The following is a 12,280-nucleotide window of genomic DNA, read 5'->3' on the forward strand; positions in this document are numbered from 1 at the left end:
GAGGGAGAGGGAGAGGGAGAGGGAGAGGGAGAGGGAGAGGGAGAGGGAGAGATGATCTCTGGAGAACAATCAAGTAAGGAACTCCACTCCACTGCCTCTGTTCCAGTGACTGCTTCCAAGCTCCAGCTCTGAGTTCTTTACTCCTCTTCATGGTGAACTACAAGCTATGAACAGAAATCAACCCCTTTCCCCAAGCTGCCTTTGGTGGTGGTGTTTAGCACAGCAAACTAGGACATAAAGGTAATATCGCAACATTTGTAAATGGGAACACCACAGTTTGTCTGTGTTTCTCAATACACAGAGGCAGGGGTGGGAGTGGGGGTGGGGTGTACTGAGACTCGACTCTCGGGAGCCCACACCTGGGCTCACTTCACCTCTCTGCTTCTCAAGACTTTGCATAGATCCACTTGTAAAATGTCCACTCTTCACATGGGAAATACTTTCACATTGTTGGCAGAATCAATATACACTCCTGTAAGGATGTAGATGGATTCAAAACAATGTCTGCCACACAGTCACTCTTCCATATGTGTTCAGTGTGATGTATCTACCACTGCTACTAAGACACTATTTCTCTTTTCCCATACCAATCAGGTAAATAGCAAACTCTGCCCTTCAGTGCTTCATAGATGTGCAACAGAGAGGCCCGAAAGACTAGAGGCCCCACTGGGAGCAGCCTGGTGGGAAAGGGCTATCTGCAGGGTCATCGCTGTTTGGGGTATAGACTATGTTGATAATGAAGCAGCTGCGTATATCCTTGATGATAGCACGGAGTCATTGGGTCGTGGGAGTGGTGAGCAGGCCTGGAGTGGGCTCTGCTGGTCACAGCTAACACCCAGCAGGGGGAGGGGCATGTGGGGTTTTTAGAGGGTCAGACTAGAGGTAGAGAGGGGGGGCTGGGCTGGGGACAGTCAGGAACTGAAGTCCTTGTCTGACAACCAAGTGTCACCACTGAGATCCAGGAGTGTGCGTGGAGCCACCAAATCGCCAAGAAAACTGCTTTCTATTTTATAATCTTCCAATTTTAAATTTTGGCACACTGTTTTTTGAAAATGTTGTCTGCAGCCCACACTCAGCCTGGAGGCTGTCTCTTCAAAATGTCTAGGGTAGGGAAAGCCAGTGGTCTCGATCCCATATCTGTACCGAGACTGCAGTACCAGCTGTGTTCTTGCCCGATGGTGTTGCCTACCTCTGTTTCTTTATCTGTAGAGTGCAATGAAGATGTGTGCTCAGGGAGTGAAGTGGTCAACAAACCACAGACACTATACATTATACTATAATGTATAGTGTGTATTATATACATGAAATTATACACTATATTATACATTACATATATATTATATATAATATATATGCTACCAAATACAGAACACAAATATAGCTATGCATGATGACACAGACCTATAGTCTAAGCACTCAGGAGGCCGAGTCAGAAGAATCAAGAGTTCAAGGCCAGCCTGGCCTATTTAGTGAGGCCATGCTTCAAGAGCAAACTAAAGTAACATTACTGTAATAGTACTTGGAACAGCACAGACAAACACAGTGAACCTTAACCCGATACCACAGAGCTGCCTAATTTGCACAGCAGAAGTTGCATGTTGAGAAATCACAGTAACATGCAAACCTAACCTACAGAGGAGTTGCAGCACACAGCTGCATGCAGGTGGCTTTTCTGTCACCATTATACCCGCTGCTCTCTTTGCTAAATCAATAAACTTATAAGATATGAATAAGTTAAAGAATAAGATAAACTTGTTCTCTTTCCTACTCTGGTATAAAGGTCAAATTTGTTCACCAGCTCATCTAAATCACAACACACCCCACCCCAACACACACACACACACACACACACACACACACACACACACACACACACACAGTGGCTGATACAGGCAATGAGAATTTCACCTCTCATCTTCCATACTTGGGGCCCTCACTGTTGCATCCAAAAGCCTCTTGGCTCCTTCCTGCTTACACTTGCTACCATGAAGGGTGAAGGATCCAACCTTTTCTGGGATATCTTGCTCTCTGTCTCTCTCTGTCTGTCTCTTTCTGCATCTTTCTATATGTTTCTCTCTCTCTCTCTCTCTCTCTCTCTCTCTCTCTCTCTCTCTCTCTCTCTCTCTCTCTCTCTCTCTCTCAGTCTCCCCATTCCTGTGACATGTCCAGCCCACAGAGAACCTGTGTAAGGAACCTGGCTTTTCAGTGAGAATTCTCTTGTCCAGCAACTAAGGGCCTCTGATGGAGCTCTAACCAAAAATGTGAATCTTGGCCACCTATATGGTCTTAAAAACTCAGCAAGGATCTATAACTAGAAAAAATGTTAATGAGTAGTACTTTAAAACAAGAGTTTTAGATCTTTGACCACCTGGGGAAGCTGGTGTTCCTGAAGGCATATAAGGTCCATCATCCAGAGACTCAGCGTCAGCCTGATTAAAAGGGACCTAGTAGGTCTTGTCAAACACCCCAGTAGTAGCCAAATGCCAGAATGTGGTTTACCTGTCTGATGTAAAACCCATTTTTCTAACCAACAGTCAAGATGGAGAACGAGATAGCCTCACTGGGACAATAAACCCATCGAAGACTCTTGCTGTTTCTTCAGAAGTGAACCCTTAGGCCCCATGCAGGTTAGTTCATCTAAAACCTGTGCCCCAAAGCTGCTGCTTCTGCTCTTGGAATTGTCCTTGTGGGATGTGACCTGATTGCACTCTGACCCTTACTTGTGCCATCCCAGGAAAAATATCATCTTAACTCCTACAAAATTCCTTAAAGTACTTTATCCTTCCATCAAACTTTGTCTGACTCTAAGTAAATTAAATAACGTCCCCTCCATTGCTCCTGGAGAAGGAAAATCTCCACCACAGCTGGCTCTGTCATGCCCAACCTCAGGCTTGAGCTAGACTTTACCAGCCCAGGCTTCAGAACATGTCCTCTAACTTCTCCAGTGCACCTCAGACCACAGAAGTCCCTGGGAAATCAGCCAATCACATTGTCCATGTCTACATTGGTGTCTTCACCTGATTCTCTTCTGCTTCGTGAAAGCTTATGAAAAAATCCAAATTCTCTCTCCTGTGGCACCACACACTCCTGCCACCCATGCCTTCTCCCTGTGGTACCACACACTCCTGCCACCCACGTCTTCTCCTTGTGGTACCACACACCCTTGCAATCCTGCCATCTTCCTTAAGAGGTAAATAAAATCCCTTCTTGCCATGCCTGCTGGTCTATATTTTTCTTCTCACTGTCCATTTCCTAATCACAATTTAGATGAGTGTAACCATGGCTGGCTCCTCTGATCCATCTCATAGAATTCTTTATTTTCTCTACATTTTTGGTATCTGTCCATTGCCTCTGTCAATGGCTAATCAAGTCTATTCCTTCCAAAATAAAACAGATTCAACTTCAAATGGTTCTATATATCTCACAGAGGACCAGGCTGGATACCACTCAAAACCTGCTCACTCGGGATCAAACATTTCTACTTTTTACTTTCCCCTCTTTGAAGCACAGCCCTGGCCTCCATCTCTGGATGCTATTGGAAACAGGCTTTGTACAGTTCAGCCTTTCCCTGTGAGCCCTGTATATCTCTGCATATATGTATGTATATCCCTGCATATCTCTGCATATATGTATGCATATCCCTGCATATCTCTGCATATATGTATGTGTATCCCCTCATATCTCTGCATATATGTATGTATATCCCCTCATATCTCTGCATATGTGTGTGTATATCCCTGCATATCTCTGCATATATGTATGTATATCCCCTCATATCTCTGCATATATGTGTGTATATCCCTGCATATCTCTGCATATATGTATGTATATCCCTGCATATCTCTGCATATATGTATGTATATTGCAACTGGATAGGAGCATCCTTCCCCATCCCACACTTGCTCAGAAAAGCATACCTGTATGTTTTCAATCCTTTTGTCAGGTTTCTTTCTTCTCAGCTCTATAGTTGTGACTCAAGAGGATATTTAGACACAGCCTTCAGCCCTGTAGCACCATCAGCCACACTCCCCTTTAGCTCCCAGACCAGGCCACTTGGACCTTCGACTAAAACTGATCCCAAGTGCGGCCCTCTTCTCATGGCACACTGCAAACCCTTCCTAGGGAGGTCAGACCAGAATATAACCTTGTTCATTTCAAATAAACTAATAAAGAACATCTCCCAAACCCAAATGTGTGGCTCTATCGGGAGTGAGGGCAGTATTATGGGGGACATCAAGACCGAGAGAGATCAGAAAGTGAGTAGGTCTTCCATGAAACCTGGTCCAGAAGACATCTCCCAACAGAACTGTAGCTGTGTTCTACCCAAACACTAAAACATCAGAAGAGCATGGACAAGCAAAATCAGCCACAACCAAATACTGGAATTGCTTTCATTTCCGTGATGGGAATTGCAACACACCAAGTGGCTCACCCTCATTGCCCAGAACCAAATACCTATCGATTTGGGGTCTTCTTACTTGCATTGCTGGAGCTAGATGTTGGGATAGTGCGTATAAAGAGGCTTAACTCAATGAAGTGAGGGTTCCTCCAAAATCGAAGCCCTCTGAGCCTGCAGGTGTTTTTATTTTTTCTTTCTTTTTTTCTTTCTTTCTTTTTGTTGTTGTTGTTGTTGTTGTTGCTACCATGTCATTTGTTCCCTGAAGGAGAGTTCCCTAAATACATGTCCTCTTTTTTACACTAGTACAGTGGGTGAATTCCTTCACCAATCCACCAAACATCCCAGCATAGATAGTATATAGAATGACGGTATATATAAATAGTGATGTCTGAGAGTACCTTAAGCTTGTAGTTCTCTGTATGCACGGCCATGTGGGTGAACTCAGACTCCTGCAGGAAGTGAAGGAGGATTATACTGACTGGACAGTGTTTCTAAAACCCTACAGCTCAGAAGAGCGAGGCTGTCACTGCTCAGGTGTAGAGATTGCAGTGCTCCACCTCACCTGAAGGTGCTCCACCTCACCTGAAGGCTGACCACTTTGTGACATGAGCACCTGCTGCTCAGCACCTGCACTCTTGGGAGGCGCTTTCCCAAGGCCCATTTTGGAACTCTGGGCAGTTTACACCTCTGGGTTAGTTTCAACTGATCAATTATTACTTTTTTTTCCCTTCAGGAACAGGAAGGAGGGTGGAAGATGGAACCAGGATGTACTAATTAGTGGGCTTCCAAAGGCTTTCTGCTCAGCAGTGTTGAATGTCCCTGGACTGCAGCTTCCAGCGCTCTGTAGTGGTTTCCAGCCATTTGTCGAGGCACAAGATCTTCAAACAGAGGCTTAGGGTCAAACTCAGAAGGCAAGCTCAAAGGGGCACTGTTGTGGGCAGCCTTAAGACCTCAAGGATGCCTCTGATGGTTTAATCAGTCAGTTTGAAAAATAGACTGCAGTAGGAATAGAGTCTTTGCCTTCACAGCCTCTGACAGGAGAAAAGAACCGGCCTTCCCTGCTATAAATCAAAGGGGGGAGTTGTTTTTGTCAGGCCCCTTAGTAATCATCACACTCCTCTAGAAAAGCCCAGGAAGGACGGCTGTGCGGAGAACCACAGAGGGGGATTCTGCGCTCACCGCCATCCTGTGAGGTACTGTCATCTCGTTCTTCAAAGGAGAACTCGGGAATCTCGGGGAGTCTGCACATTAATCAGGAGTAGACAGACTAGCAAAGGCAACACTGGCTGACCAACCCTGCTGGTTCACGGCAAGGTCTGAGAAATGATTCAAAATTACTTCCTATGTAGTTACTTAAATTGTTCCTTTGCGCGGTATCCAAAGCCCTAGTATTTTGTTTTCCACTCCGAATCATTCTTTGTCTAATCGAACCTTCTCAAGCAAAGGAGCATAATGAGTTGATGAGACAGGTGTGGGGGTCTGCAGAAAAGGAGAAGGAAGCAGGCCTTCAGAATGAATGAATAAACTCTGCTTCAAAGAACAGGAAAGAGAAGCCTGCACCAGAGACAAATCACAAACACACAATAATTCTATCAAGGCCAGCCAAACACGGAGAATAGGTTACAAACGGGCAATTTGTCCATAATGCTATAAGCTGCAAAGGAACATAGCTTGCAAAATGGCACAAGATTTTTATATGGAAAGCCAGAAAACTGCATTTAACAACTCAGAACTAGGTCTACTACACATAACAACATGCCAATGGTCACTTGTGTTGGTCAGTTCTGTCAGCCTGACACAATCTAGAATCCTGAATGTGGGCAGGGCCATTTCATAGGCCAGTCCTTGGTCTGTATGGAAATGGAAGAAAAACAAAAACAAAATCTAGCCAAACAAGTAGGCATGCATGTATTTACTCTATCTTTGCAGGTAGATGTTCTACAACTAGCTGAGTTCCTGCCTTCACTGTGACTTGGAACTGTAAGCTGAAGTTGCTTTTCGTTAGGGTATTTTACCCCAACACAGAAACTAAGATACACGGATAGGAAGGCATGACATTTCTAAAAGCAATCTACACACCTATCTCTACAAAAAACTATATAGGAAATTAAACTAGGACGATGCTATCTTTATAAAGAGTTAACTGTGGAGACTGCCCACTTGGAAAAGCAAGGGGGACAGATCCATCAGCTTTGTGCCACTCTAAGGGATTGCCTGATGGACAGGCAAGTGTCGATAGAGAGGTATCATTTGGCTCATGGTTCTAGAAGGCAAACTCTAAGATTGAGTGGCTGCACTGGTTTGGGCCTCTGGCAAGCGGGGCATATCTTTATGGGAGCATGTCAGGATGAATGTTCATAACACACCCAGGAAGAGAAGGAACCAGCAGGGGCCTCACTGTCCCTGTGAGACCTTGCCACCAAGGATATGAAAATCTCCCATAAAGCCCCACCACTCCAAGTTTTGCAGAAACTCCCAACATACCTACCTGGGAGACCAGAATCTTACATAGACTTGTGGAGGACATCACCCGCATTCAAATAATAGCAAGAGGGGGATGCACTTCCACGATCAGGACACAATTTAGATATTTTTTTCTAAGAAAACCACAGTGTAAGAAATATAGCACCAAACAAAATGACTAAATAGAAAAAGCATGAGCGGATCTATGTCTACAATCAATAAAGACCCATGACTACACATCAATAAAGACTCATGTTGACATATCAATAAAGACCCATGTCTATATGTCAATAAAGACCCAGGTCTACATGTCAATAAAGACCCAGGTCTACATGTCAATAAAGACCCATGTCCACACATCAATAAAGATCCATGTCTACATGTCAATAAAGACCCATGTCTACACATCAATAAAGATCCATGTCTACACATCAATAATGTCCCATGTCTGCACATCAATAAAGACCCATGTCTACACATCAATAAANACCCATGTCTACACATCAATAAAGATCCATGTCTACACATCAATAATGTCCCATGTCTGCACATCAATAAAGACCCATGTCTACACATCAATAAACACCCATGTCTACACATAAATAAAGACCCATTTTCACACATCAATAAAGACCCATGTCTACACATTAATAAAGACCCATTTTCACACATCAATAAAGACCCATGTTTACACATCAATAAAGATCCATGTCCACACATCAATAAAGACCCATGTCTATACATCAATAAAGATTCATGTCTACACGTCAATAAAGACCCATGTCTACAAGTAAATAAAGACCCATGTCTACACATCAATAAAGACTCATGTCTACACATAAATAAAGACCCATGTCTACATGTCAATAAAGACCCATGTCTACACATCAATAAAGACCCATGTCTACACATCAATAAAGCCCCATGTCTGCACATCAATAAAGACCCATGTCTACACATCAATAAAGACCCATGTCTACACATCAATAAAGACCCATGTCTACATGTCAATAAAGACCCATGTCCACACATCAGTAAAGACCCATGTCCACACATCAATAAAGACCCATGTCTACATGTCAATAAAGACCCATGTCTATACATCAATAAAGTCCCATGTCTGTACATCAATAAAGATCCATGTCTACATGTCAATAAAGACCCATGTCTACATGTCAATAAAGACCCATGTCTACACATCAATAAACACCCATGTCTACACATAAATAAAGACCCATTTTCACACATCAATAAAGACCCATGTTTGCACATCAATAAACACTCATGTCTACACATCAATAAAGACCCATGTCCACACATCAAAAAAAAAAATCATTTCAAAGGGGAAAATGGATTCTGCAGGTGAACAGAAGCCTGTCTCCACCCTCTTCTACACTGGTAAAGAACAGGAAGGCTTCAGAGGCTTGAGCCTCAGAAGACAGTAATGGCAATCAGTGGGCTCTGCTGATGTGAATGTGGGACTGGAAGCTGCTCCCGTGCTGGGTACCCTTTGATCCACCTTCAGGGGTTACTTACCAACATGATTCCGTGACTTCAGCATGTCTTAGGATTGCTCCCCTCTTATGGGAGGCTTTATTTTACCTAGCCTAGTCTAGTTCTTTAGTAGAGAGAGGGAAAAAAATGGACTTTAAGGTTCTAGTTAGAGGAGTATGAGAAGCAAAGCCCGGCCTAGTGCAGAGAACTGTCCATGCACCTGGGTGCTGAGCTTTGGGAAGGTGCAATCATGCTCCAGTGCTCACCAAGCTGAGTGGTGGTGTGCTGTGTGTGGGAGGAAGGAAGCATGCCCACTTCTGCCTGGCCAGGGAGGCAAATTGGTAAAAGCTGAAAACTTCCCATAGTCAGGAAGTTGTTGCAGATCCCTGTCTGCCCCTGTGGACCACACTTACCAGTTTTCTCCAATGGAGATAGCATGGCCAAATTCTCAATGCCAGTGAGCACAGGGGCTGGTGTGAATAGCATCAGTGAGCACAGGGGCTGGTGTGAACAGCATCAGTGACCACAATGGCTGTGTGTCATTTTCTGACTTTTCTTATTTTCCCAACAGACCAGCTAGAACTTGCATGTGATGGCAACCCTTATTTCAAGCACACAATTGATAATGGTAGCATCCTACATGGCAGAGTAATACCAGGGAGGGAGCCATGGTCTCTTCAGGGAGAAAAGCTGCCTGACCAATTTTAGTGTTGGTATTTCCTTAAGGGAAGGGAAAAATATCACTCTTCTTTGTTCTATGAGCCAGACAGGTGGTGGATGGTTTTTTTTTTTTTTAATCAAAATGACACCATATATGGCTGCCATCAGAAATTCAGCCCTTCTTACACCTTAGATCTGTGGTATAAAAAACTTGAGGGAAATGGAATGGCCTTTGTGTGTTGATGTTTCTCTGTGTGTGTGTGTGTGTGTGTGTGTGTGTGTGTGTGTGTGTATTTCCACTAAAAGGAGCTGAATTAAATAAATCAAAATTTAAAGATAGTGAAGAAAAACATGAAGTGTAGCTTACTAAAAACATACAGTCTTTGTTCCCAGCACAGAGCTACTGAAATTTCTTGAGTGATGGGCATGACTTTGATTCTTCCTAAGAACCTCTCAGAAGGCAATATGTCTGTACTGATGAGATGACCATGAAAAAGGCCTCAGGTAGACTCAGAACAGAGAGTGGTAGCAACTTCTAGCCCCACCCCAAGATACCCAGGGAGGAGAGGGAGGTTGGAGATAAGGCTATTAAAATTTTCTTGTAATCTTCGGGACTCGTAGATTTGGTACACATACTCTGTTCTTTCCTGACAGTCCTTGCCCTATGCCTCTCTGTCCCTGCGTGGCATCCTTTATATACATTCCAGTATATATAAGCCACATACTTTCCTGTGTTCTTTCAGTCTTTCCAGTAACTTACAAAACTAATAAAGGGCAGCATGGGAATCCCATTCTTTTTAGACATTCACTCTTAAGCTCAGGGAGTTGCTGGAATTTGGGCTGGCATATTAGATGGGAGCAGCCGGTGTGTGTTGGTGGGTGGGAGTTCCACTAGCTTTGGATGTTTAATGATTAAGCAGAATTAAATTTCTGGATGCCCAGTTGGTGATGTAGAACTGATGTGGAAACCCTTGCACATTTGATGTTAGAGGTAGAAAATGAGAAAGATATACTGCAGTAGCCTCCACTTACACATTGTGAGGAGGGTGGGGTGGGACCAACCCTGACATCTTACATAAACCTTCCTGCTTTGCCTCTGCATCCACTGAACTCCTGCAGCAACAGTTACAACATCAACTTCAGGTACCACTGAACAGTCGGCATGGCTGAGAACCTCTAGAATGCTTTTTTTTTTTTTTTTTGGTTTTTTTGAGACAGGGTTTCTCTGTATAGCCCTGGCTGTCCTGAACTCACTTTGTAGACCAGGCTGGCCTCGAACTCAGAAATCTGCCTGCCTCTGCCTCCCGAGTGCTGGGATTAAAGGCGTGCGCCACCACGCCCGGCTAGAATGCTTATTAAGCCTAGGAAGATAATGTATTTTATCCGGTGTGGCAGGGAACAAGAAGTGACAGTGGACTCATCTGTGTACACACACAGCTGTAAGGATCTGCTTGCTTGGTTCCCAAAGCCAGCACTGTGACTCTCAGCACATCCCAAGTGTGAGTGGGGACAAAGACTGATAGGTCTCCAGGAGAGCTGCATTTGGCTTCCCTGTATGGAAGAGCCATGTCTGCATGTCCTCCTTTCCCTCTAACTGAAATGCATATTCTGGAAGAATGGTTCCAGGAATCCGAGCAATGAAAATACCACTCTGGCTTATGAGTCTTTTCAAAGATTAGTACACACAGTAATTCAATTTTTGTGTTCATTTAGAATGAGCAAAGTAGATGCTAAGAAAGTGTGATTTACTCCATTTGAGTACACTTGGGGAGCTGAACAGTATCTTAACATAGGAAGCCCCAGCATTTCTTGACCCAGCGAAGAGGCCTTCCTCAACTGACAAGGATGATGGTGTAGGGTGATCCCAGGTTCATCCTTGGACATTACTGACTGAGACTATTTTAAAGAAATTAAACATAAAAAAGCATCTTATAGCAAGCATTTGAATAAAGTTTATAAAGAACTACACTTTTAAATAAAATTAATGAATTCTATTATCAATTTTATGGGGTTTTTTTGTGGCAGATGATATTCAATTTTTAAAAACATTTGCCAAGGGGGGGGGGATCCTTTGCCAACACACATTAATGGATTTGCCCATTTCAGACCAGAATTCAGAAATGCTGCCAAGAAATCATTGCTTGTCTTTGTTGTTGTTTAATCCCAAAAATTTAAGTAAAAAGTGAGATATTATTTTTTAATCAATTAATAGTAAGAAGGCTAGACTGTCCCTCAGTGGTAGAAAGCTTGCCTAACACATGCAGGGTTCTTTTTCTGTATACACACACACACACACACACACACACACACACAGATACACACACATACACACTCACATAGATAGATAGATAGATAGATAGATAGATAGATAGATAGATAGATAGATAGATAGATAGATAGACAGATAGATAAAAGAGAGCAGACAGAAGAGAGAAGCTAAAAAACATGCTAGGAGATATTCTTACCTGGTCTTCAAAAGACAGAGCCTGGGCAACATCCCTTGGGAATCCGTCAATCACAATGCCTTCTTCATCGGGTATTTGCATCAATTTTTGTTTTATCTCCGTAATTGTTGTCTCCTTTAATACAAAGATGAAAATCTACAGTGTACTTCACGCAGGAGCTACTATGCTTTGCATGAGAGAGAGAAGACAGCCATGCAGTCGTACCTGTGGGGCCAGCTCCCCATTGGTGATTATCTTGGCGATCAGACTCCATTTTCTGTTGCTGCTGGCACTGTGGATTTTCTTCCTCAATAATTCTCCCACTGAGATGTACTGGAATCCATACTGCTCTGCAATTTTCAAACTCTGAGTGCCCTTTCCACTTCCTGGACCACCTGGCATTCAAAATAGGCAAACCCATGACTTTATAGGAAGAGAAATTCATCCATGACAGCTGCTATTCTCCCGGGAGATGACAACGTGGGACAAAGACTTCTGTGTACTCAGAGGCCTCCCCGTGATTTCATAGATTTTTGAGAAACCTAGAATTTGCAAGTAATCAGCATATACACTTTGTGTGGCTAAGGAGATGGCTGAGTCAGCCAAGTGCCTGCTATGCAGGTTCTGAGTCTCAGACCCCATGTAAAAAGCTGGTGACACATAGTCTCAGGGCTAGCGAGGTGGAGACAGCAAGATCTCTGGGGATTACTCTCCAGCCAACTTAGCCTATTTACGAGCCAGTGAGAGAGTCTGTCTCAAAAAGCAAGGGGACGGCTTTTAGGGAATGACACCTGAGATTGATCTCTGTCCTCTGCACACA

General features: G+C 43.6%; 1 protein-coding gene across 3 annotated transcripts in view; it reads right to left on the reverse strand.

Annotated features, from left to right (window-relative positions):
* The window catches only part of Ak5 (adenylate kinase 5), a 197,991-nt gene that overhangs the window by 172,254 nt on the left and 13,457 nt on the right, over positions 1-12,280 (reverse strand). For all 3 annotated transcript variants that reach the window (XM_021196469.2, XM_029538109.1, XM_029538110.1), the window contains exons 4-5: positions 11,686-11,855; positions 11,482-11,595 (exon numbers count right to left, since the gene is read on the reverse strand). In XM_021196469.2, the coding sequence (XP_021052128.1) occupies positions 11,482-11,595; positions 11,686-11,855 (284 nt within the window). The remainder of the gene's footprint in view (positions 1-11,481; positions 11,596-11,685; positions 11,856-12,280) is intronic.

This window comes from Mus pahari, chromosome 4, assembly GCF_900095145.1.
Source record: "Mus pahari chromosome 4, PAHARI_EIJ_v1.1, whole genome shotgun sequence".
NCBI classification, from domain to species: Eukaryota; Metazoa; Chordata; class Mammalia; order Rodentia; family Muridae; genus Mus; species Mus pahari.